Source organism: Nyctereutes procyonoides, unplaced genomic scaffold (assembly GCF_905146905.1).
Source record: "Nyctereutes procyonoides isolate TBG_1078 unplaced genomic scaffold, NYPRO_anot_genome, whole genome shotgun sequence".
NCBI lineage: Eukaryota > Metazoa > Chordata > Mammalia > Carnivora > Canidae > Nyctereutes > Nyctereutes procyonoides.
The window spans coordinates 40,778,759-40,805,745 of record NW_026575146.1 but is presented as its reverse complement, the minus strand read 5'-3'; the positions used below and the strand labels follow the sequence as shown (position 1 = coordinate 40,805,745).

Sequence of the window (26,987 nt, the reverse complement as noted above, 5' to 3'; positions counted from 1 at the left end):
AAACCCATGAATCCTTAGAAACAGACAAGTCTTGGAAGAATAGATTCCTATCAGAATGCAAGTCATCTGGGTCTCTGGCCAGTATGCCCTATAGAAAAGCCTGCTGGGCTTCAGAACAAATCACACTGTACAGGACCACATTTCTGAGAAGAGTGACTACATATTATTGTTGTTGGGTTTTTTCCCCCAGAATAATTATAATATTGGTGGAATCTGAGGAAAGATCTCTTTTTGTCTCCTACTTTTTTTTGCATGGGGTGGTGTTTGTCTCACTGTGCACCCTGAAATCCCAGGTGCCCAAGCAAAGAGTATGTTGACTTCGGTAGGTTCTGATCTGAATCCAAAGCAAAACGATAATCCCAGAAAATTGGAGCTGATTCTGGCCTGGGAGTCAAGGCACTGCAGGACTGACTTGGCCACACACTTGGTCTTGTCATTTATCCTTTCTGAATCCCCAGGTTCTTTATCTGAGATTTAGACATTGCAAAGCCTACCTTTCTGGATTGTTGCAAGAAACTAAATTAATATATGTAGAGAACCAGCATATGGCCTGGAACATATGTTGGTTATGTTTCCAACCCTGGAACATACCACCTTTATCTACCTAACTAAACAAAAACTCGAGACCAGGTCCAAATTTATGGTAACCATTCCAGACTCAGTTTCTTTATTCAATAGGCCACATTCATTGGTCTAAAGGTAATTAGCCTTTTAAGAGGGGACGAGAAACACATGGACACTTGAGATCCCCAGAAAAGTCAACAGTCTCTTTCTTGCCTTTCCAAATGTTACAATCCTGGGAAAATAAGGGAGGCAGAGTTTTAAAAGGAAAATATCTGATTGGACATAAGGCCCAAATGAAACAAGATGCTTAAAATTGACTTAACAAAAAGCAGTGAAGTGATCATCATACTCTTTCAATTTGGACATTATTGCGAACATATGAAACTGCTGTACACAGGTCATAAAAATGTCAAAAGAGTGAATAGATTTAGCATGAAATATTAACCTTGGGAAAAAGCATTTCTAAAGATGCAAACCCCTTCCCATTTATGTCAGTTATTAAGCACTCAAAATTCACTAATGCAGCGTGAAAGATGTTGCCGTGATAAGACTCAGCAATGACCGCCATCATGGTTTCTCACTACAGCTAGCTTGCAAAAGAAAGCTTTAGGTAGTCCCACCAGAGGAACAGTTAAAGCAAGATAGCAGTTCTTCCCCAGGTGTCTGTGGGTTGGTGGGCAGGGCACAGATGCCCAGAGCAAGTCATTTAAAGCTCTGCTTTACAGATGCGAGGTGGAGTCATTTCCCCATCGGCCTATCTCCCCACCACACCTGAGTGAAAGAGAGAGACCCCTACTCACCATGTGATTTCCAGGAGAGGACACAGGTTGCTGCCAGGACATCATGCAGTGGAGGGTAGCAAGTCCTGGACTGATTCAGAGTCAGAGAGCGAGGGCTCTAATCTAGGTCAATGACCAGGAAGTGGCTACCATGGGCAGTTCTTTAAATACGAAAACTGTCATCTAAATCATGGTATTGTATGGAAGATAAAATGGGAAGAAAGTCAGAGTAGAGAAGAGGTCTACAGAGAGAGAAAAAGAGAGTACCAGACATAGCTTGTCTCCTACCAGGGGTGTGCAAGATTGCACTAGGTGCTCTGGGATCAGGCTGATTTTCTAGTGCCCCTATTGATGAACCCCCTTCCTCTCTGTGGCTCGTTCCAGGCTGCTGAGCCCAGTATTGCCCGTGTGTAGAATCAAATGGGGCTTTGTCCACAGTCAGTGCAGCAATTAGTAGTATACATATCCCTGTCTCTATCTGGCCATGAAGGTGAGCATGTGCACAATGAGAAGATCGGACAAGTATGCAAGAAGCCAACTAAATATGAAGTCTCCATCACCTCTTGATTTGTGATTGTCTTCATAGTAAGGATTCACAGAGGAGATGTAGCAGCCAGGCCAAGTAGGTGTAGGTCAGGGAGTTACCAGGCTTTACACTCAGATACTATGGTGATCAAATCTAGCTAGTAGTAGGAAAGTAGCCCAGGGGAAGAATTTGTGGCTGAGATTTAAAGAAATCTCCAGTCCAGGCTAGGGGTCAAGAGAAAGCTAAATGCCTTGTGAAGTGGATGGACCCATAAATGAGGAGTTTTATACACAGATATCCAAAATCCTGTCAAGCAGAAATTGGCTACAGAAGTATCTGTCCTGGGGGTTAGGGTCCCAAGGAATGAGCTTGTGGTTAGAGGCACAGATCCACATTTTTCTGGAAGCCCAGGGACAAGCAAGGCAACCAGAGTGATAACTAGAATGGAGATCAAGCAAAATCCCTGTGCCAGAAAAAAAGACTGTGTGGAAAACCTCCAGTGCTATGAGTTTTGAGCTGTGAGCTGGGGGTACATGATGGCCAGCCCAGAAACTCACCACACCTGGGGCAGAGGCAAAAAAAGAGGTAGTCTAGGCATAAGGTGGGAGCTGGGTGGTCAGCAAAGTGTCACCAAGTCAGCCTGACATGGAGGTTGATTCCATAGTCAGCAGAGCAATTTTGGGGTCTTGCTACCTAAGCCCTTCCTGGGGCAGATACCTCTCATGCACTCATTCAGATCCTCTTGGCTTTGCCTGTCTTTGGGACCATTGGCCATTTGTTCTACTCCAGTTCCTGTGTGCATTCCCAACTGACCACACAGTACCTCCATCTTGCCCACATTGTATATATACCTCTCACATCATGGCTTCATGCCTGCCTGTTGACGCTGAGGTCGGAAACACCATGAGACTCATTCTGATACCCGTGTGTGCTTGACTGGGAAGTGCAGGAAAGCTAACAACCAGTGCTGGGATCTTTGAGCAAAGTAGACAAACTATATATAAACTATTCCCCGTTCTTCTCTTCAATCAGACTCTCTCTCAGGAAAATACTTCCTCTAGGCTCCCGGAAGGAGCCTATGAGCAAGCCATCAGTCATGGACACCAAATAGTGGCTACTGTAGTAGCTCTTCTACTTATTACTTCTCCTCTTGCTTTCCTGACACTACACTGCCTGAGAAAATAGAAGCCTTAGCATCAGGCTCTTCTGCATGGAGAAACTCTCCTACCTGCCACCATTCTTATTCCTTAGAATTTGATATAAGGTGAGTCCATTCTGGATAGAAAAGGAATTTGCTACTGGAAACATCTCATTTATGCATGATTCAGTATCACCTGACATGGTTCTGCAATCCAGGTTTAAATGATGTCATTTTAGTGAAGCCCCAGGGCGTAGAAGTCAATTTGCCCCCAATTGACTCTCATCAGTAGTGGATGTTGTCAGTCCCTTTTCTTGAAACCCCAAATAGCCTTTCCTCTCTTTCAGCCAAAGAAACTCTTCCCTCTTATCTTCTGACCTCTTCAGTCTGTCTTCCACACACTTGTCTCCAGGGGACACTCGCGTCCAGGGGACCTTTTCATTGGTTCACATAAGAAAACCCCGTCACTTATATGTATATGAGGACCAGGTTGACCACCCAGCCAGCCATGAAGTCCATTTCAGCCTTTTGTTTTATCTCTCCTCCACTGAACACCCTTCTGATAACCCAACATTAAAGTTTTCTCTTCTATAACTGCCCAAGCCTATTTTAGCCTCTAAGAATGGTCATTAGATATTCACTGTTCTCAATTGTGAATTGTCCCCATCAGCAACCTGTAAAAGCTCTTTTTGTACTGCCTGTTAAGACTCTAATATCCTTAAGAAAGAACTATTATGACTAAAATCATTCTAATATCTTTAGCTATGATACAGCCAACATTATCAGCCGATTAAGGCACAAATTGTAATAATTAAAGATGCTTGTCATTAATATCCTTTACTTCTTCCTCATCTTAATTTATTCTAATTCTTAATTCTTTTAAAATTAATTCTTTTAAAATTAATTCTTAATTTATTCTAATTCAGCTCAGCACTATTGCTATCCTGATATGCCCAAAATCCTGGCAAGTTTGGCAATCAAGTTCTCAAAATTAAAAAAAAAAAAAGTTTTTTTAAAAGTCATATGTAGAAAAAACAGTCTGTACATTCCATGGTAAACTTAATTTTATCTTGGTAAGAATGGTTCATCCCCATATTCTCTTGGCCTCCTTCCCAAGCCCTCACTATGTCCCCATTTCAAAGATTCCTAAGGAGCACAGTTTTCTGTTTTCTGTTGAGAGTAGAATTCCAGCCGCACTGACTTCCACCCCCATGCCAACATCCACCCAGCTGGACACTTTTCTCCAAGCCACAGTCCTGTGAATGCCAGGGGAATCACAGAAAGGATGGGGCAGGACCAGCAACCTCCTTTCCTGAACTTTTGAATGGCATGGATGGAAACCAAGCAATGGAGCCTCCGTTGCTGCCACAGCCCATGTCCTCAATGTAATGCTTTAAAAAAAATAGACTTTATGTTTTAGAGGAGCTTCAGCTTCACAGCAAAACTGAGCAGAAAGTAGAGAATTCCCACATAGCCCCTGTGTCCCACCCATGCCCAGCCTCCCCTGCCCTCATCTCCCACCTGAGTGGTACACTTGTTATAATCATGAACCTACATCAACACATGGTCACTCAAAGTCCATAGCTTACCTAAGGGTTCACTCGTGGTGGTGTATATTCTGTGGGTTTTGATAAATGTACAATGACCTGTAGCCACCATTATCATACAGAGTAGCTTCCCTGTCCCAGAAATCCTCTCTTCTCTGCCTGCTCATCTTTCCTTCTCCTGAGCGCCTTGCAACCTAGGCTCTATCTTTTATCATGTTCATAGTTTTGCCTTTTCCAGACTGTCATATAGGTGGAGTCATATAGCATGTCACCTTCACAGGCTGGCTCTTTCACCTACTAAATATGCATTTAAAGTTCCTCCCTGTCTTTTTATGGGTTGATAGCCTGTTTCTTTTTTAACATTTACTAAATAATGTTCTGCTGTCTCGAGAGACCACAGATGATTTAACCATTCACTTACTGAAGGACATCTTCAAGTCATTTTCGAGTTTTGGCAGTTATGAGTAAATCTTCTATTAACATCCAGATGCAGATTTTTGTGTGGACATACATTTTCAACTCCTTCGGTAAATACCAAGAGGCACAACTGCTGGATCATATGGTAAGAGCATGTTCAGTTTTGTCAGAAACCACTGACCTGCATTCCTAAGTGGCTGTACCATTCTGCATCCCCTCCAGCAGTGAGAGCTCCTGTTGCTCACATCTGTGCCAGCATTTGCTGTTGCCAGTGTTATGGATTTTCATCATCCTAATGGGTGTGGAATGGTATGCATTGCAACACTTTTGAGGCCAATATTTCCCAGCATATAAAAGCATCCTGGATAGGGGCGCCTGGGTGGCTCAATCAGTTAAGTGTCTGCCTTTGGCTCGGGTCATGGTCCTAGGGTCCTGGGATCAAGCCCCAAATCAGGCTCCCTGCTCAGTGGGGAGTCTGCTTCTCCCTCTCTCTCTGCTTCTCCCCACTGCTCATGTGTACTCTCTCTCTTTCTCAAATAAATAAATAAAATCTTAAAAAAAGGCATCTTGGATAGATTCCAAGACTTTCTGTTCACCTTCAGCTATAAAACCAGTTGCATCCAGTTTGCAGTATCCTTCTACTATCAGATTCAAAGTTCACAATCCAGGATCACAGGCTAGACTTCTCCCTTCTTGTCTTATCTCCAGTTCCTTCAAGGTTAGGGTCTGATAGGAGAGATTGTAAGGGCAAACCTCTCTTTACATCACTGTTGTCATCCTCTGTGTTACTATCATTGCTTTTCTGATAATATTTCCAAGGGTCAGGTGTCACCCAGGGAGCAGCCACAGCACAGACCAGAAGGCTCAAATGTAGACTATTCCCATAGCACCCACTTACTCCTGAGAAGCCCACATACCTTTGCCCTTCCCAGTGGTGGCAGAGCAGGCCCTCCTACTGCCCTCTTTCAACTCTACCATCTTTCTTCTTTTCCTTTGCAGCGCACAAAGTCTGCTGCCAAGAGGCCCAAATGCAGAATGAGTCTTGCCTTCCTAAGGTGCCTCAGTCTTTATGAGGAATTCTCCTGAAGTCCTTTCCTTGAGTTCAGGTTGAAGATGGAATGAGCAGAGAGAAGAGAAGGGAAGGAAGTGACCCCTCTTCAAGAACATGCCATCAATGGCCCAGAAGCCCATAGTCCCACTGCTCTCACTCACTCCCCTCCCCGTTCTCTCCCCTTACAGACTGAGGAGGAGAGGGACCTCAGGTGGTGGTGGTTACTGTGGAGTATGTTCTATTATTAGAGCAAGACTCTAATCCAGCTGACAGATACAGTGCTGGGATGCCCAGAGCTCTTTTTCCCTCAGCTGAAGGCCTGAATTTTTAAATCAGGAGTACACCTGGAAAAGCCCCCCTGGGGATCTTACTATAGGGTGTCAGAGGTATAAAGAGAAGGAACTTCACAGCCACCCTCATTTAAGCATTCAAGCACTTAATGACCTATTATTGGCCATTAATATCATAAATCAATTATATCACACAGGAGATCCTCATGCCACAATTCACCTTCACCTTTTCTTGACCTGCCCTTGGTGATGAGCAGCCAGGCATTATCCGCCCCCCCCCCCATAATATGCCTCATCACTTGAACATGGTGTCAGACCTCATTTTATTTAGCCTGTTTCCCTTCAGGAGAATAAACTCCTACCCCCTCCCCACTGCCCAGCTCCCAGTTTTCCTGACCAAGACTTGGGTGATATAAATGCAAAACAAGCCTGATTGTAATTTCTGAAGACCCCAAGAGGATAACTATCAAAATGAGGCCAGTTCTGATTGGCTGAGTTTTCATTAGTAGAGATCATTAAGAGTCTGACCCGTGAGGTTCACGGTTCATGTCTGGTGTGAGCCTCAGATGTGTGGATGTGCAGGGCTTCCCACATGCTATTAGATTCCATTGTTTCTCTGCAGTGCTTTACTTTATAAAGATCACTCTGGGTTCCTCTTCTGCTGAACCTAATTTTTCCCTCCAAGGGTAACCACTTTTCCCACTTTACAATAATGGTGCAACTTTAGTGATTTAATTTAGAGAAGCAATGAAGTGACCATTAAAGTGTTTAGAAAATGGATAAAAAGACTTTCACATGTTTCTCAAAAAAAATCTACGTTCTTCAAATAGTGTTTCCAAGTATGGACCATAAAGATGTAGCCGCCTGAGCATATACTTTTTGTTATTTGACCATTCCAGCATGAAGTTTCATTCAAATCTAATTACACTGAAGGGGGCAAATCTGGCCCCTGGGGCAAAGAATAGAGTTTCAGGGAGTCACTCCTATGGGGCAGAACCATCAAGGACAGGCCACCAAGACCATGGAGTTTTGGGGGACATGGTTAGGTTGTCTTTAGGTGATGTTCACAACATCAGGCAGGCCAGGCTAGCATGAGAGGAGCTCAGGAAGGTTCCCCACTAAGTTGGGACAGTTCTTGGGGGTAGCGCTGAGCACTCAGAGGAGGCTTTGGTGAAAGCATATGATGGTGTAAACTACCTGGCAGACATGGAAATGGACAGGGAGCGTGCATTCAGAGTATGTTTTGCAGGCAGGGCTGAAAAACCTGGTGATAAGGAATCCGTGATGATTCTTAGGTTTTTAGCTTTGAACAAAAATAGTGGTAGTTGGTGGGGATGGTAGTGCTAGTTAGGGGGATACAGAAGATGGGGGGAAGAATAGAGAGAACCCAAAACAGGGGGCTCTGAGGACATTTAACCCTTGGAGAAGCAGAGGACACACCACCATTGGTAAGGGGCAGGTCCTTGAGTTGGGAATCACCTCTGTCTTTCCTTGCAGTTTTGAGTTAATTTGCAGTGACTTGTTTGTTCTGTATAAACCTTGCCCTTCTCTGGAGTGTTCTTGTCTTCATCTCTAAAGACAAATCAGGGCTGAAGGGAATTGTTTTCCTGGAGTCTGTGTTCGTACAGTAGACAGTAGTGCTTAAAGACCTTCCCATGTTTCACGAACCTATTTCCATAAATGGATTCAAGTGGGTATTAACCAGTAAATATAGTATCCTAAATGCCAGCAGTCTTACCTAAATAGATGTTTTGGTATCAATAAAATGTAATATCTGGGGACAGAGACCTTGGGTGGGAATTTGCAGAAAAAAATAGTTGTAGATGTTGATGAAGGGACAGAGGCAAGAAGGGAGATTCACAAAGAAAGAATGCTAAGGGGCCATCATTAAGGACTCTGGGGTTATGAAATCTTTTCTCTTCTCCCTGGGGATATCACAGGGCAGCTTTCTTCCTTAAAGGAAACTCACATTGTTTCAGGAGTCAAGGGTACCTCAGCAGTGATGTGACCATATAGCTGATGGAGTATTGGGGAAATAATCAGGAAAAACAAGGTAATGTAGAGGAGACCTCTGCTCGTTTATTGACAGAGAGAAACATGCAGCGGCCATCAACATAAGTTCTAAGGCTGAATACCAAGGGGGCTCTAACTAAGCATCCTACAGATTCCAAGCTTTGAGAAACTCAGGAGTGCATCTGTGCTACTGAAGAGCCTAGAAATAATAGGATCCCTCTACTGCCTCTTTCTCTTTGCATTGAAAAACCAGGATGGGACACCCACACAGTCAGACATTATTTCAGTTCCAAAATCCACCACTTCCTGCAAAAAAAAAAAAAAATCTACTGGTTATTGCTGTGGTGCAGTCAGGTCCTTGCCGACCTCTCTGGATCAGGGAAGAAGGGTTTCGCTCAAGAAAGTGACTAATGATTGCTGTATCTGGCTTAGAGGCTGGTCATGAGACCAGGTAGATTGGGGCGAGTGGTCCAAAGTAAGAGCAAAAATCAAAGAGAAAGAGGCAAGTTCGGTGGATTTGAAATATCTGTCCTCCATGGTCACCTCAGACCCTGATTCTGACTATAGTCTTGAGTTTCGATGTCTTAGTTTCCCTGCTTAGTAAATGGTAATGGTAGCTAGGTCATAGTCTATGTGCTTGTTGTAAAATAGTATTAAGCAGCTTGCCTTAAAATACTATCTGGATGTAGAATATTATTTAGATATAAAAGTAAAGATATAATGTAAATATAGATGTAGATATGGATATATAGACACACACACACACACCAATATAAGATGCCCAGGTAAACACTCCACCTCTTTTCCTACACTTATCTTCTTGCCACAGTCACTCCAACCCCTTATTGTTCAAGCACATCAAGGTTGTTTCTACCTCAGGGCCTTTTTACTTGCTGACGTCAGTGCCTGGAATATGCTTCTTCCTGATGTTTGTATGTCTTGTTCTTTCACTTTATTATGATCTCTGCTTAGATTATCACCTGCTCAGGAGAGTGTTTGATGACCTTCCTATGTAAATTAGTATGTCTCTTTGTCCTTTCCATCTATTTGCCTCCTTTCCTCCACAGTATTTATCACCACCTGACATCATCATGCGTAGATATCTGTTTATGTATGGTCTGTGTCTCCCACTAAAATGAGAGCTTCGTGAGGACATGGAACCAGTTCACATCCATGGCCTCAGTGTCTAGGACAATGCCCAGTACCCTACAGGTAGCTCAAAAAAATTTTGTTCAATGAGTGAATGATACCAACACAAAGGGTTATCAGTTCGGCAATTAAAAAGGTCAATCTATACTCCATGCAATGAAGGTTTGAGAATCCAAATAATGTCATAATAGCTTTTCTGCATATTATCTGCTGTGATGGAAGTGGATAGTCCTTTAAGGGATGGGGCCTTGGCTTTTAGTTGAACATCAGTTGTTAGCTCCCTGGTTATGATTGAAGGTTGTGGAGTTTGGGTGGTAGGTGAGAGCCAGAGGGTAGGATGTAAGGAAGCAGTGGTAATGCTGAGGGGAAATTGGGAGCTGCGGAATCTCTCTTCTTAACTTCTTCTACCCTGTCAGCTGGCGAGACTGAGCAGGTTTGGTGGCACACCAAAGCCACTTGAGGACAAGCCTCCACCACCTTCAAGCAGCATTCTTCCCATGGGACGCTTCCATGGGAATTCCAGTGGGGCCACAGGGGCATGGCCTCTGTAAGTGGGATGGCTTCAGGAAATAAAGCTGGGGTGGCTAAGGGGGCATCCCACAGGACGAGCAAAGGAAAGGGAACCTGTGAGATGGGGTAACCAGCCCTTCCATTCTCTCTGACTTTCCCCAGTACCCACACCCTTTCCTCTACCAATGGGTCACTCCAGCCCCATTAAACTTCAGTTTCCACAGATTTTCTTGGTAACTTGTCCCATATGTTTCTTACTCTGTGTACAACATATGTCTATTCCATTCTTTATTTACAGTTTAAATTAGAAACGGGTGTTGCTCTCTAAAGCAAATCAGCTACTGTCTGTTTTTTCCTTTTCCCCTCTAGAAACCCCTCTCCAAGGGGTCCGTGCTGACAACCCTGAATGGGGCTAATGGGAAGCTGCCTTTTTGGCCTTCACCCCTGGTTCTTCTTCGATATTTATTCCATCCTGTAGTATCTGTCTACCAGGGTCGTTCCCTGAGGCAGCCAGATGCAATCACTTTATTTAACAAATATCTATTGAGCCTCCAAGCACCAGATAGGGCATCTTTCATGAAGCTGGGAGTCTAGAGGCAGAGGTTAGACTGCAAACACGTAGCCACCCAAATATGCACGTCATTACAACAGATTGGTGCTGGAGAGGAAGTAAGTTGTGCTACTTGAGAGTCTAAGTTGCTTTTGATGTCTAAGAATATGGTATTTAAGTCCTGAGGTGGACTTAGAAGCCAGGGGAAACTCAGGGAGCTGTTGGTGTGAAGGACGCTAGGTGAGAAAGCCCTGAGGACACTTAAGAAACAGAGGGAATACTATAGTGAATGGGTCACTGCAAGGAAGGGGGTCAAGCATGGGAGGAGACTGGAGATAGAGGCACTAAGATCAACAAGGGTTCTAGAAGCCATTTTAGTGGCTTTTTATTTTATCCTAAGGGTAATGTGAAGTCATTAAAGAATTTCTAGCAGAAAACAAAAACTCTAAGACTATTGATCTGGCTAGTGTATGGACAGTGGATGGGGAAAAAGTCAGAAGAGAAGTGAGTGGACTAGTTAGCAGGCGGTTGTAGTGGCCCAGGGAGGAGACCATGGAGCCAGGAGATCAAAGTGGAGGTGGAAAGAAGTAGAAGGTCCTTGGAAGGACTTTTTGTTTAAAGATTGATTGATTGATGATTGATTGATTGATTGATGATTGATTTAGAGAAAGAGCATGCACAAGAAGGGAGAGGGGGAGAGGGGGAAAGGAGAGAATCCCAAGCAGACTCCGCACTCAGTGCAGAGCCCAGTGTGGGCCTTGACCCAGGACCCTGGGATCATAACCTGAGACAAAATCAAGAGTAGGATGCTTAGCGACTGGGCCACTCAAGTGCCTCTTGAAGGAGTTTTTAAAGTATTCCATCAACCCTTGACTGCATACTTCAGGATTTCCTGTAAGTGAGAAAAGGGAATTCCCTCCAAGCGTAAGCCACTGTATCAGTGACATGCAGCTGACAGTGATCCTTACCTGATGCGCCCTCTTTATTTCTGCATTAGCTTGATTTGTAGTTCAATGCAGTTCACCAAAATAATGTGTGTAAAGTTCATGGTCATTCCTTGTGCGTGGTTGGCCTGCACAATGGTAGCTAGATGTTAAACATCATCCACAAACCTCAACACAACTCAATCATTGCAGCATCTTTGGAGGGCTGAAGCCACCTCCTTCTTCTGAAGAGCTTCAATGAGGAATCAACTCATTAATCTTTGAAAGCTCTCCATTCTGCTATTTCTCAATAGTCTCCCTCCTGTGACCCTCTGGACATGGTGGTAAGTGTTTGGACATCCAAATATATACCTATTAGTGAAAGGGAACTGAAAGCATGGGTAGATTAATGAGGTTTGTTGGCCAAACCTCACCAGTATCACAATCCACAGCCAGTTGTTTACATTCCCACCATGGCATCGATCCTCTGCCTGGCATTATGGTTATAAAACAAGCCTTAGTGGACAAGGACCTAATCTCATCCAATGTTTTCCCACAGTGGACATGGCACTAACTAAATACAAATTTGTCTAAATATATTCTGATAAAGGTACATGAATTGTGTGTTACCACTTACATCACACTTTATGTCAGTGACCTCACTTGAGCCTCCCAGATGTGACATAGTAAGTAGTGTCATCTCCATTCCATAAATGAAAAAGCGATGGCTTTATGGTAGGCAAAGACTTAACAGAGTCACCTGGAGAGTCTTGTAAGCACCAGAATAGAGCTCTGGGCTTCTGATATGGGTCACCACATTGGACAACTCCAGATGGGGGGCATTTATGTGGACCACAGAATGAATGGTGCCCCTCAGGAATGTGCAGCAGTGGGCAGGGCTGTACAGAATCCTCATGTGGACTTCTGCCACTATTGCCTGAATGTTTCCTTTGCTATCAGGCTGCTTTTCAGGGGAAGCACAGTCTCCCCGAGAACTGTCTTGCATTCTACACCAGAGTGTCTCAACCAAGAGTCTGGATAGTCTTTGAACACAAGATGAGATGTCCAGACCAGAGACCCATGAAGCTACAAAATGAACATGACCCATGCTTCTAAAGAATCAATTTTCATAAATTATTTGGAGACAAATCATTACTTTCAATAATGTATTATAGAGTCGAATGCAACAATTTCATCAGATGTTAAAGATGAAACACCAAATTTTGAAGAAATTCCACACTTGCCATCAGCACCTTGGGCTAGACCCACAGACATGGTCTCAGTTATTATTCACATGTCTGGTCCTTTACTTCATTCTGCAGTTTGGAATGCTTTGGTGGAAAGGTTTGAGAAACACCTGGCAACACCACACTGGTTTTCTATAACCTTGAGCTGCCGCTATCATTGAGCAAGAAACAGAGCTCCGGTTCTCATAAGTGCACTTTCTAAGGGCATATTTGTCTGTAGGTATGTGGAGAGATGAGAGATAGATGAGTCTTCACTGTAAGGTAATTAAAGGCACTTCAAATTAAAAGCAATATCTATAGCACAGAGCATTGCACAGAATAGGTAACTGAGAGTTAATTTTATTATATTATTTCTTAGCACTCATGATCATCATAGGAAATCACAAGTCTTTTAGAATCAAGGTCATAATCTCTATGCATTACATGTATCACAGACATTGCAGAAAAGGACCATAATGATGCCCAGGTAGGTATTCAGAGCTCTCTGGAGGAAGCAACTTTCTCATTATCGTTACACTCCTGTGAACACAAAATATCAGTTTCTCTATCAGAATGAACGTCTGCAGCTGGGAGGAAAGAAGAGTTTATTCATCTGAAACTGGCTCTGGTGTACTACGTCTTCATCTCAAGCTAATGGTGGAATGTACATTCTGGCAGGCTCTTCAGTGTTAACTAACAGGCTGGGGTTAATGAGGGGACAGATGTATGGTGTCCACCCAGAAACCTGATCTCTCCATTTACTGGACTGGATGCACCCAGGGCAGCAGTAACCAGAGTAATCACAGCTGATATGGAGAGTGCTGACTCTATTACAGAGAAGCTTTCTTGTTTTGTTTTGTTTTCCTACTCTGTCGACAAATTACTGATTTCTTCCTTTGTAAAAGCTAGCTGGAATACCAGCTCTTCTGAATTATTTCCATAGAAACAACTTCACATTGGAATTTTGGTGCTGAACCAACACACTGAAAGCACCTTAACATAGACAATGACATGAACACACATTGCCCCTGCTTTTCTGATTACCTTTGCTCAGTGCATGTCGTTCCCTGTTGGCTTTTCACCATGAAAGGATGCGGTGCTTTGGTCTCGTGGGTTTAAAACCATAATGCTTAGAAGACCATAGAAAGCTTGGGAACACTGAACATTTAAAAATGGCAGCTTGATGAAATGTATATGGTTGGAATATACAATTTCCCACTCTGAGTGATGTAGTACAATAATCACACTCCAGACAGCATGCTGTATTAGTGCTTTCCAAAGGCGTCGTCCTCCCCTTGACCCCTTCAGGAAACTCCCCATCAAGAATAATAAGAGTTAGTGGGATGAGGATGGGGCTTGGCAATCAGAGGAAGAGGGACACATGTTGTTACTTCTAATTTCACTTTATTATTAAGATGAAAATCTTTGTTTCTAGATCCAAATGTTTCTAGATTCTTAAACATTGGTGCAACTCTAGCTTTATGCTTTACTGAGAGATGACTTAATTTGCTTCTGATTAGAGCCAGATATAAAATAAGATGAAGCTACAATCACTTTTAAGACTGGGCTCTTTATTCTTTAAATTATATATAGGACACAGGCAGGAGATGAAGGAACCTACAAGAGATGTCACTTATGGCAACATGGAAATCTGGAAACCCTCTGCCTTTATCTACTACACATCACTAGGGAGTTCAGGGTCTGCTTATTCTCCCTTAGCCATCCTTAGGGAACCCCAGGTGAAGGAGGGGATAGGGTGAGGACTGAGATTACCCTCAGGTTTATACTGGAAATGAACAAATACTATTGTTCTGTGGAAAAATAGAAGGTCAAACCATTTGCTAAGCTTTAGAATTAGGAGTTAATAAACAAGTTACCCAGGATGAAAGGGAACAGTGATTTGAAACCTTCAGTGAGGAGCATGAAGATGCTGACAGAGGCCCCCCCAAAAATCACATGTTGAGGCCCTAGCCCCTAGTATGAGTATATTTAGAGATGGAGCCCCTAAAATAGTAATTAAAGAAGTCATGGGGTGATGTCCTGATCCAATAGGATTAATATCATTATAAAAAGAGACACTGGAAGCTCACTTTCTCTCCACATACATATTAACTCTGTCCAAAAAGAGACCTCCCACCAGAAACTGAGCTGGCTAGAACCTTGATCTTGGACTTCTAGCATTCAGAAATGTGAGAAAATAAATGTCTGTTATTTTAGCCACCCAGTCTATGGTATTTTATTATGACAGCCCGAGCAGACTATTGCAGAGAGCCTTCCCTAGCTCTGAATCTGACTCCATGTCAGACATGAGTTTGAATGGAAAGTGTGCCATGCATTTGGAGAGTTAGGTCCTGCTGTGGACTTTACCATGCCTTAGCTGTGTTGTCTTGGGTAGATCACTTTACCTCTAGGCCTGGAGATTCCTCATCTCTTAAGTAGGGATAAAAGATCATGTCTGACTAGCCTCATAGGATTCCTGGAGAATCAAGAATCAAATACTTAGCTTAACAAGACAGCTAGTATTTTTTTTTTCACATTTTCTATGCACTGGGCATTATTCTAAGAAACTGATTTTAAAGTAAGGTTCGCTGAGATATAATATACATATAGTCAAATTCACCTTTTTACTGTAAAGTTCTGAGTTTGGACGAACACAGTGACTTAACTGCCACCATAACCAAGTTGTAGAACATTGCCATCACCCCCCCAAATTCTTTTGTGTCCCTGTAAAGTAAGCCCCCCGCCAATTCCCATCCTCTAACAACCATGGGTTCTCTAGACCTATAATTTTGCCTTTTCAAGAAAGTCATGGCATCACACATTGGCATCACAGAGCTTTTCTTTTCTTTTTTTTAAAATATTTTATTTATTTATTCATGAGAGACACAGAGAGAGAAAGAGAGAGAGAGGCAGAGACACAGGCAGAGGGAGAGCAGGCTCCATGCAGGGAGGACAATGTGGGACTTGATACCGGGACTCCAGGATCACACCCCAGGCCAAAGTCAGATGCTCAACCACTGAGCCACCCAGGGATCCCTCACAGAGCTTTTCTAATATGAAAATTTAATCTTTAATTGACCGGTTGATTCAATTAATTCAAGGAATCAATTAATTCAATTAATTATTTAATAGCTTAAATGATTAAACAATCATTTCATCCTCATAAATTTATTTCAGGGTAGGTACAATGACGATAGGATGAACAGATGTGAAAATGATATGAAAAGGCAAAAAAATACACAAACATGAGGTATTGCTATTTTCATCATTTTTATTATTATTTCATGATAAAGACAAAATCAATTTTCAATGGAAATTTTGTATTGAATTTGCCTTATCTGCTCACCTAGAATCCAAGTGTCAGGAGATAAGTTATAGCTCTGTGACCTTTCCCTTCAAAACACGATCATTTGCCTTATTCTGAGAGCAGAGATTTAATTATGGAAAAAAAAAAGTATTTGCCAAAATAGGGTTAGCTATCGCACATCTTCTCTAACTAATTCAAAACCACTTGGCTTGAAGTTACTAACTCATAACCCTTATGTCTATGACCACATTGGTAATGGTAAAAGATAATGAAAGATTTCTGGCCTTCAAATAACAGCAATTTCCAGTGTAGCAACAACCAGTTCCTACTGTAATGGAGACAATGACCAGTCTGTCACCAGTGTTCCTCTTGACTCAACCTGAGCTGAGTTCATTCAGGGCTTCTAGGCAGGGCAGGAAGGGCTGAATTTCTTCCCATGAAGTATCCCCTGGCTCAGTAGCCACACGTCTTGGAAGCACCCCATCATTCTTTATAATAGGAAGATTCTAATCTTCCAGGATGTGGTCATAAAGTCCTTACAGTCTGACCACAACAGTTCCAAATCCTCCAAGGAGAATATTTTGCATAAATTGTTTCTCTTTCCTTCTTTAAACTTCATATTACAGATGCAACACATAATAAATAAGTAAATAAAGTCCAGCTATTTCTTAAAGTTTACAGATTTCATGAATTTTTAAGGAACAGATCAGGAGAAACTGTTGAACCAAAGCAGTTGGGTACAGAGTATGACAAGGAGGTCTAGGATCCTCTTCAATATTTCATGCAGCCAAAAGCCTCTGACAGCTAATCATCTCCTAATGGGGCTTGCCCTTTGGCCTGCATGTTTCTAAGGGAGTAAAATGTTTGGCCTCCAAACAAGTTATCACTCACTCATTGAGTAAACACCGCAAGCTGAAAGTGGCCTCCCAAGCATCATTGGTCTTTGCTAGTTGAGTGTAGAAGGTCCCAGATTAACATTATTCACCTTTAAATCACCAGTGGTTTCAAAGCCAGCTAAGCATTTGCTTTGGATTTGTAGGAGGACTCCAGCTTCCCATTGTGCCTCTCATAAACACAGAAGGAAGACCAGACATCATGGTGGCTGAAAAATGAGTAGTGCAGGGAAGAGGCATGATCATTTGGAGGAGATGAAAGAATTGGACAAGAGAAAATGCACCATGGATATTTGGAATGGGACCAGACAATTAAGATTTGAGAGAAAATTCAAGGAAAGGGAGCAAGAATGAACCTGGAAGAGGCCATGCTGAGAAGTATGGTGGCAATAGAAGAAAAGAAGGGGAGGGGAGGGGAAGGAAGAGAAGATGATGAGGGAACAAGGAGGATGGTAGATGCATCTTATGTTCAGCCCAATGGAAGGAGAAGAGCTAAGCTTGTCACCTCCTCTACTATCTCCCAATACACCACGAATATAGATTGTGCATTCCTTATTAAATTGTACCAGCAATAAAGATGCTTTGTTTAGTTGTAAAAATGAGAAAGAACCTAGGCTCCTGGTGTGAAGAGTGGTAGGAGAGAGAGCTGTCTTCAGTATTATTGGTCACCAGGTCATATCTACACTTGCTCAGCAAGTGCCAAGATTTCCCTAAATCCTAATTTTCCAATGTGGAATAATAAGTCATACTGTTTGTTAAGCCATGGGGAAATTTTCACAATTTACAACCTAGTGACCAAAGAGTATATACCTAACGAGTGCTCCATGGGTAAGAACTAATTGTTGTTGAACTGATTAGATGTGTTCATTTTGATTTAAAAATAGTAAAAACATTGATTTCTAACACAAAACAATTTTACCAATGACCTTTTAGTATTTTCTTCAGGATTTATTGTCTTAAACACCTTTCACACAGGTATATTTAAAAGATGCTCAGGTTTAGGTATTGTAACTAGAGCATAGTGGTTACTTTTCGATTAACCAGATCATCCTATCAAAATTATAAGATATCAGGGAAACAAACATTAAGAGATTGAACAATTATTTTCTTGATATGCTTTAAAAACAAGATCCATTATTTTCCATAACTTGATTTATTTTAGGCACTATGGAATTTCTTTTGACCACAGGCCTCAGACATTATTCTGATTCGCTTCACTGACTTAAGCAAGTTGTGATGATTAGGGGCCAAGATGGGCATCAGTCCTTCTGTTTTTCACTCTTTAACTTCCTCCATTTTTCTTTTGAGATTTATTTTTTTTAGAGAGAGGGAAGGGGGAAACAGCAAGTGGGGGGGGGGAGCAGAGGGAGAGAATCTTAAGAAACTCCACACTGAGCCCAGAGTCCCACACAGGATTCAGTCCCATGATTTATGAGATCATGACCTGAGCTGAAACCAAGAGTCAGACACTCAACCAACTGAGTCACCCAGATGCCCTACTTTAACTTTCTTCTTTAATTTGCCCTTTTTCTCAGGCCTCAGAGGATAATGATATGCTAATCAATATATGCAGAAGAATAGTCCTCCGTATTATGCATTATGGCATCTTTCTAGACTTCCTCCCCAAATCAAGTAGTTTCAGGTCTACCCCATAGCCTCCCCCATCTATTTCATAGATGGCAAACCAAGGAAGGGATGACATTCTCCAGAAGACTCAGGGAGCTTTCATATTCCGTGTGAACCCCAGTGTTTTTGGTTGAATTTTAAGAAGTTATGAATTTCATTAAATGGTTTTTATTTGTAGCACCAAATAGATGAGCCAGTTTCCATCCATTTAATTTAAGGTTGGTTTTGTGATTTCAGAGTTATGGGAGGTTAGATAGTAGATAGTGAACACTGATATCTGAATGAACATGTTGAGAATTTCTCTCCAAATATCAGCACCCGTAAGAAACCCGCTCAAAGACATGATGTGCTTACCAACCAACCCTGTCATGCCTGGACATACATAAATGAGAAGCACCCATCTTTCTTGAAGCATGTGATCTGTTAGCAAAAGAAGGGGAGTCCCTGTTGTGTTGTCAGAGCTGTGCTGAGGGGTACCAGACTGTCTTTGGAGAAACTGAACTAGGTCAGGATAGAGAGTTCTTTGAAATGGTGCAATTTGAGTTTGTCTTCAGGAGATCTTTGGAGAGTAGGTAGAAAGGAAAGCAGAACAAACATCCAAGAGGCATGAGTAGGTCTGGCCTGGGTGAAGCGCCACACAACTGGGCCGGGGGCTGAACACAGGGCCTGTGTTAGAGATTGCAGAAGCCAGACACACAGAGTGACCCATGAGAACCAGTACGAGATGTCCGGTGGGCAGACATTATCGTGTGCCCTTACGTAAGCTACTTAAACTCTCTGGAATTTGGGTGCATTATTTGCAATATGAAGGCAAATCAGTGTCTATCCCTGAGGACAACTACTGGGTTCAGGTAGAAATTCTTTGAGTGGAAATCCTTTGTAAAAGTGAATGACTCTGTGCTGATGGATGGTTATGGTGGCCAAGCGGTGGTGGGAGATTACAGAACCACTGTGTTTTGTGCTAAAAATAATCAAAAGCTGCTCTAACCTGACACATTTTACCAGTAAGCCAGACCTGAAAAGACTTAGCTGAGCTAGTTAATAGCATAGTAGGTACTAGAACCTCAGTGTCTTGGGTCAAGAAAAATAAAAATCTCAGGTTACAATCAATCCCCCAGCTACCTGGATTTCCCATCTGGCATCATTTCAGTCTGGTGAGTTTGGTGACCAGCATGCACCTGACCTGCCCGGATCATTGGAAAGCCTCACCCGGCACTCAAAGCGGCGCTTCTGACTCCCCGTGTCATACTTGGGATGGCATTCCATCTCACAAATATTGAAGCCAGGGTGTGAGGGCAAGTTGCCAGGTGGCACAATGCAAAATAAATGCCTCATTGTGTTTGTTGCCACGCAGTATGTGGCTTTGTGAAGTCCAAAAGCTATCCAGTTGCTGTGACTGGAATGTGACAGTAATTTGTAACAACGGTGACTCTATTCCCCCCACTTCTTGGTCTACTTTTGTGACATGCTCCAAAATCCTGAGAAAGGCCTGCAAAAGAAATGTTCAGAAATGTTCTAAATGGGTTTAGAAAACTTGTGAACCCTGTCTGAACTTTTATTAGAGTCTCCCACCACTCACCCGTTTGACATCAGAACAAGGAAAGCATTATTTATAACAGCGTGTGTGAAATCCCAGAAGGACTCTTGAAAGAATTAACGTGAAAAATGTGTCCCAAAGAGACTGCAAGCATAAAACAAATGATCAGATGGGAAAACATGTAAATCAAAATTGGAATTTTTTTTTCTCCCTTAAAGGAAACAGGAGCTTTTTCTTTGGCCATTAGCAACACAAGACGGAGAAACCAGGAGAATCAGTGCCATAATCAGAGGAGCCCCAGAGCAGTTGTCACTGCAGAGCGAGGCATAGGGGAGAGTCGTGTGCATTGGCTCTTCGTAATGTCTCCAGAATGGAGGAGATAAGATAGTAAAGGTTACAGGGAAGGAAGAGACACCTTAGATGCATTAGTGTGCTGGAATTTATAAAGCACTTCCCCAAATATTGTATGTTTGACTGTTTATATCCCTGGGAGGCATAAATTATTATTTACATTTCATAGTTGGAGCAACTAGTCAAGGACACCCAACTAGGAAATAGTGCTCTGGAACCCAGTTTCTAACATCTCGAATTAAGTGTTGTCCATGGCATTACCAGTGTAAATACACAGGAATGTAGAAAGCATGGTATCTTGCTAGGTTAACACATCCCACACTGTGTTTTTAGCTGTCTGATTCTAGACGTATGGAAGCAATTCTCTGTCTTTCCCCCTCTCCCCACAAACACACATTCAAATTAGTTTAATTCCCTAAGTTAAATAAAATTAAATCTTTTTTTTTCTTTTACCACCAAACTCCCGAAACACTTTAAGAAGACTGTATCATTTATCCTTCAAAGACCAACTATATATTGATCATAAATCTGGATTCTGATTGCAATATTCCCATAAAATAAATATGTGTTTTTCACTAAAACCCTGCACAGAGCCATCTCACTCCATGAGAGTCTGCACCATGTAGCTCCCTGCATGCCACAAAGCTTCTCCTTGGTGCTGGTATGTGGGTCGCCAGCACCTGAGACTAATCATTCCCACCTCGGTGCCCTGAGTGCTTGTGAGTCTCTGGAAACATTGGGAACTCCTTGTGTATTGGCAGATTTCCTTTCCCAAAGTCCTGGGCACATGAGGTTCCAGGGTTGGGAGCTCAGCAAGCCAGCAGCACCAATGACTGCACTGACACGGTCACCAGTGTCCTTTCTGGTTCGTCAATGCCTGTGTCACACAGGTTGTATTATGAATATCAACCCTGATGGTAAGTATTGACATCACCTTCATGCATGTCCAGGCAGATCCGTGAAGGAAATCTGTGCTCATAGAACACAGTGATCACCTGTCACAACATGGTGAGAAGCCAGTAAAGAAACTAAAAGCTGACTGAAGGCAACCCACCTCTACTTAGTGTTTGAGCTTTGGGTGTGCTCAAAGCTGAACGGTAAAGATATGGGGGCACCTTTCCCTTGTCCCAGGAATCTATTTCCCTATTGTCAAATTTTGAATCCTTGTACAGAGAACAATGGAGGGAAAACCCCACAAAACACTCTCCTCCTTTGATGCTCAAGCTTTCTCTGATGCTAAGAGCATCATCAGAAATCGTCAAGCATATTAGACATCTCTGACACTCGCAGGTCTTTGGGCTCAGTAACTGAGCAGCATTTTTCAGGCACCATTAGCCCATTTTCTTTAATGAGTCAGAAATGGATGTTGATGATTGTAGCTGGGCAGAAACTCAGTGTGGCATCAGTGTAAGAACAGAGGGGCTCATGAATGGTCTGAGTCCTGCTGTCTGTGTGCTCATCTGCCGCTGCAGTGTGTCTCAGCTGGTAGCACGAAAACCGGAACTCACCACCCATCGGGCTACTGTGCAGAAATGTCATCGTGGTTTTGAAATCAGGCAGCCCCGATCAGCTGCAAACCTAAACATGAAGTTCTTAACTTTTGTCCAGGAAGTCCAAAATCATAAATAAGTGTCCTTGTCAAACAAAGTACCCTATGCCTATGCTAAGACTCTTGCCATCTAATGCCTCAGCCTTACTGTGTTTACTCAAATGAACTTTCCCCAAACTGTATTTATTCATTTTTGTGCACTAGCTTAATTGTAGTAGAGGCAAGTCCTTAGCTCAAGGTCCAAAAACCTGACTGCTTTGTGTCCATAGCAACCTAAATCTCAGTCGCTTGTAAAATGGGAGTAATCATGTCTGCCCTGCCCATGGCCACATTATGTGAGGGTATTTGAGGCAGCACTGTGCACTCATCCTAAGACTTTAAGTGAAGGAAGTTCTGGCCTTGCTAAGAAAGTAGTCACTTGGTGGGTCATTTTGGACACAGCTTCCTACTTCTTTCCTAGTTGGAGTGATCTTGTTATGTAGAAGACTGAGTCACCTTCATACCAGAAAGCACGTGTGTGTGTGCATGCGTGTGTGTGTGTGTTATCCAGGATGAACATCCACCCGTTGTATTCTCTGCTCTATTTTGTTTTGAGAAAGAAAGAATAGCAAAAAATATGAATAAAAATATTTTGACCATTCTCTGCCCTCTCTGTTACTTGTTTCTTATAAAGAAATTGTATTTCCCGTATTTATAAATTAATACATTATAAAATTAAAATTAATAAATACAAATAAAGGAAAGGGAAAAAGTCCCCCCTGCCTCCATTTACAGTATACACTTTTCTCCCTGGTGATGGGAACTTTGTTTTTGAGTGACTGATGCCTGCTGTTCACCCCTGCTCCACCAGGTCGGTGGCCACACAATGCTGCCCATTCGCTGGATGCCTCCAGAGAGCATCATGTACAGGAAGTTCACCACAGAAAGTGATGTCTGGAGCCTGGGAGTCGTGTTATGGGAGATCTTCACGTACGGCAAACAGCCCTGGTACCAGCTGTCCAACAACGAGGTACGCAGTGGGCTGGGTGAGACCCCCAAAGGCTGGTGTCAAGAAGTGTCCCTCGGCTAGAGGCCAGGAGACAAAGTTTTGTGGCTTTGTTGGGAGCAGCACCTCTCATGTGGCCTCTCTGTACCTAAAATGTCATGGCCAAAGTATAGTCACTTGCTGAATTGAGGCATTCTAGAGAAAGAAAAGCTGTGTTTGCTGGCACACCTGGGATTTGCCAGTGATGAGACTGAAAATCACTTGTGCTGCTCATCTGGTAGATTAATAGCAGATGTGGCACTCTCACACCTTCAGAGTCCAGCTAGTAGTATTCCAATAGTTTCAAGTCTCTCTCTCTCTCTCTCTTCTTTTTTTTTGCACAAAACACTAGAACATTCTAGTGTTTTATTTTCATATTTCAATTATTTTGCAACTACATCTATATTTGAGCAAAGCTTCTTGGTCAGGCACCTCACATTTTCTTCAGGCTATATCTGAAGAAGTCTTTTATCCCAACTCCACTCATTTTTACAGCTTGGAGTTGCCTCAGTCAGCACCTTGACGTGAAAGTTCCAGGCTCCATCTCAGGCCAATAAGGCTAAAATCCATTGGAATTACAGTGTGAGGTCTGGAAGCATCCCACAGAGAGAAAACATTTCTCCATCAGTTTGGTGACCTCAGTGTGCCCAGAAAAAGAGACATAAACCAATGAAATTAACCATGATTTACCAACCCATAATAATTGCTCTCTTCCTCCAGAAAAAGGTGAACACTGAGTGGGTTTCTTTAGAGCAGCCCTCTCCTTGCGATAACATTTGTTTTATCTGCTTTGTTTTTCTTCTTGGCTGATTCTGTCTTCTATCTCCATCCTGTTCAGGTGATAGAATGCATCACGCAGGGCCGAGTCTTGCAGCGACCTAGAACATGCCCCCAGGAGGTCTATGAGTTGATGCTGGGGTGCTGGCAGCGGGAGCCCCATATGAGGAAAAACATCAAGGGTATCCACACGCTCCTTCAGAACTTGGCCAAGGCATCTCCAGTCTACCTGGATATTCTAGGCTAGGGCCCCTTCTCCCAGATCGATCCTTCCCAAAGCACCTCCTCAGATCAGCCGAGAGGATGAACGTCTTTTAGCTGCCGCTGGATGCCATCAATCTGCTGTTCTTCACTCCGACAGTATTAACAACAAAGACACCGAGAGGCTTTCAGAGGGAAGCCATGTGCACTTCTCCATCCGTAGACACAGTATGGACTTTTTTTGGCATTGTCTCTTTCTCTCTTTCCATCTCCCTTGGTTTCTTCCCTAGTTTTTGTTCTTTTTTTCTCTTGTCTTTTTCTTTTTTCTTTTTTGGTCTTCCTTGCTTCATAGTCCTTACCCTTTCTTTTGAATCAATCTGGCTTCTGCATTACTATTAACTCTGCATAGACAAAGGCCTTAACAACCCTAATTTGTTATATCAGCAGACACTCCAGTTTGCCCACCACAACTAACAATGCCTTGTTGTATTCCTGCCTTTGATGTGGATGAAAAAAAGGGAAAACAAATATTTGACTTAAACTTTGTCACTTCTGCTGTACAGACATCGAGAGTTTCTATGGATTCACTTCTATTTATTTATTATTATTACTGTTCTTATTGGTTTTGGATGGCTTAAGCCTGTGTATGAAACAGGAAAACTTGTGTTTAATATGGGAAGCCTTTATCTATGGGAGATTAAAACCAGAGAGAAAGAAGATTTATTATAAACCACAGTATGGGAGGAACAAAGACAACCATTGGGATCAGCTGGCGTCGGTCCCTACTTAGGAAAAACCCAGCGATTGTTAGCTGGGAGGAATGTATTCGGCACCTTCCCCTGAGGAGCTTTCTGAGGAGTAAAAAGACTGTTGAACTCTGTGCCATGGACTATTCTTTTCCCATCACCAGAAACACTAGAGTGTAGTTGAGAGAAAAGATGGCTTCCATGAGACGCAAGATGGTGCATCACACGTCGGGACAGTCTTGTCTTTGCAGGTCACGGTGATAGCACTGGTTTGTTTTTTCCAAGTGTTGTCCACTGAACCTTTGTCAAGTTCAGCTGAAAATGGGTGAATTCTTGTCCAGAGATCATTTCAGGGTCAGGTGGGAAAGCCAAAGACTTGGAAAAGATAAGACAAGCTATAAATTCGGAGGCATTATATTGAACTTTTCAGATAGCACTTCCCTCTGAACCCTACCCTCCATCCCACCTGTCCTTTAAACTGTGCAAGCAAAATTGTGCATGGTCTTCGTCGATTAATACCTTGTGTGCAGAAACTACCGCTCCAGACGTCGTGCCCCTGATATGTAGAGCAGATCCATAAGAGGTATAACTTATATAATTAGGGGAAGCTAATGGAGTTCATTAGCTGAGTATAAATGTCTCTGGGTCATATGGTGGTGATGGGTTTTATGGAAGCCTAGATGTCCTCATCTGCATCAACTAGACTGTAGGACTGTTGGGAAGGGCAAACTCAGTCCCTGAGGGGCAAAGAAACCTCACCCTGGGGACATCACATGCAATGATGTCCAGTGTGCACAGGCCAAGGTCTGGCTGTGGGCTCTGGTTGGGAGAGTGGTTTCATTCCAAGTGCACTCCATTGTCAGTATGTTCTTTGTTGTTGGTTTTTTTTTTTTCCCACTCTATTAAAACAAGTAAAAATTTTTAAAAAATCAGGCACAGCATGCCAATGGGGAACTATGCCCAGACCGAGCTTTGGAGGTGTGCTTCTGGGTATAGTCATGGGTTTTGCGAAAAAAGGTTGTAAATTTAAATAGAAATTTACAATTATTTGGATGATCCGTTTTACCAAGGAAGAAAAATATTTCTGTTCCTCAAGAAAACTTGCTACCCTCTGTGAGGGGAACTTTGTTAACTTGACATCTTTATAACACAAGCCAGATTGAAAGTGAGTGATTTTAATTCATCTTAGGACATTTTATTTTGTATTTGTTTCTGAAGGTGCAATTGCTCTGTTTCAGTTTTGCTTGCGCCCTTAATTCCCGGAGCACCTTATTTTCCATTCTAGGCTTTGAAAGCCAGTTCTCAAAAAATCAAAAGTGTTGGTTAACAGAGAATGAAAGGAAACGCAGTAGCATCAGCCACCAAGTGAAGGGAGTTGGACAAGACGAACCCTCCAGTCCCTTCGAGTTCTGCGCTGGCCTGTGAGACACGGGACTTGAATTGATTGTTCTCTTTGTCGGTGAAAAAACCCTCCAGAACACACATAAAAACATAATGAAAGCCATATCTCCATGATATATACCTGTACGTATATATCCTATTAAGGACCCATGGTACTGTTAAAACACTGTGGCACTCTGGGAAGCAGTAAAGAAGGGGCAGATTTGTACAAAACTTTTCTAGATTCCATCAGTGATGACCTGAACACCTGAACAGGTTTGTCATTCTGCGTGACCGGCCAGCTGCTTGGGGGCGGGGTGGGGGTGGGGGTGGGGGTGGGGAGGACAAGCTGCAAGTTATTCCTTTTATTCGATAAGAGAGCAAAGGAGGTAAAGACGCCAAGGGATCAAATTCAAGAAGGGCTGCGCAGTTTTAAAGCAAGGATTTATTTAAGGCAAATGAGAAGATGGGAACATTCTATTCCATTCTGATATTGTTTTCCTTTAAAGGAAAAAAGCAAAAAACAAAAACAAAAAATCTGCTTACCTTCTGACAGGCCCCTCAAGGTCTTGAAATGAAAGGTTCTATGCAAGTGCAAAGTTTTATAGTTATTTATATTGCTGATCATCATCATCATCATTATTATTATTATTCTGTTGTCTCAAGAGTAGGTACTGATTTCAGAGACGTCTCGCATTGAAAGAATACCAGATTGGATGAACCACAGAATAGCTTAAAATAGTCATCACTGTTCCTCTACCATCCCCTCTTCTCATGCTTTTTTGATTTTTAGAAAAGGAACATCCTCGTTCTGAAGTGTACCGATCACAGAATATGGCCTGCTACCAAATTTGTAAAAAACTCCAACAGCAGTAGGGATGAACCTAATTCTCTAGCCCAAGCTCAGTTTGTC

At 42.6% G+C, this 26,987-nt stretch overlaps 1 protein-coding gene across 3 annotated transcripts in view; it reads left to right on the top strand.

Annotated features, from left to right (window-relative positions):
* Positions 1-26,369, top strand: part of NTRK2 (neurotrophic receptor tyrosine kinase 2) — a 331,718-nt gene extending 305,349 nt beyond the window's left edge. For all 3 annotated transcript variants that reach the window (XM_055309668.1, XM_055309666.1, XM_055309669.1), the window contains 2 exons: positions 22,797-22,955; positions 23,809-26,369. In XM_055309668.1, coding sequence (XP_055165643.1) covers positions 22,797-22,955; positions 23,809-23,994 — 345 coding nt within the window. In that variant the 3' untranslated portion in view covers positions 23,995-26,369. The remainder of the gene's footprint in view (positions 1-22,796; positions 22,956-23,808) is intronic.
* The last annotated feature ends 618 nt before the right edge of the window (positions 26,370-26,987 follow it).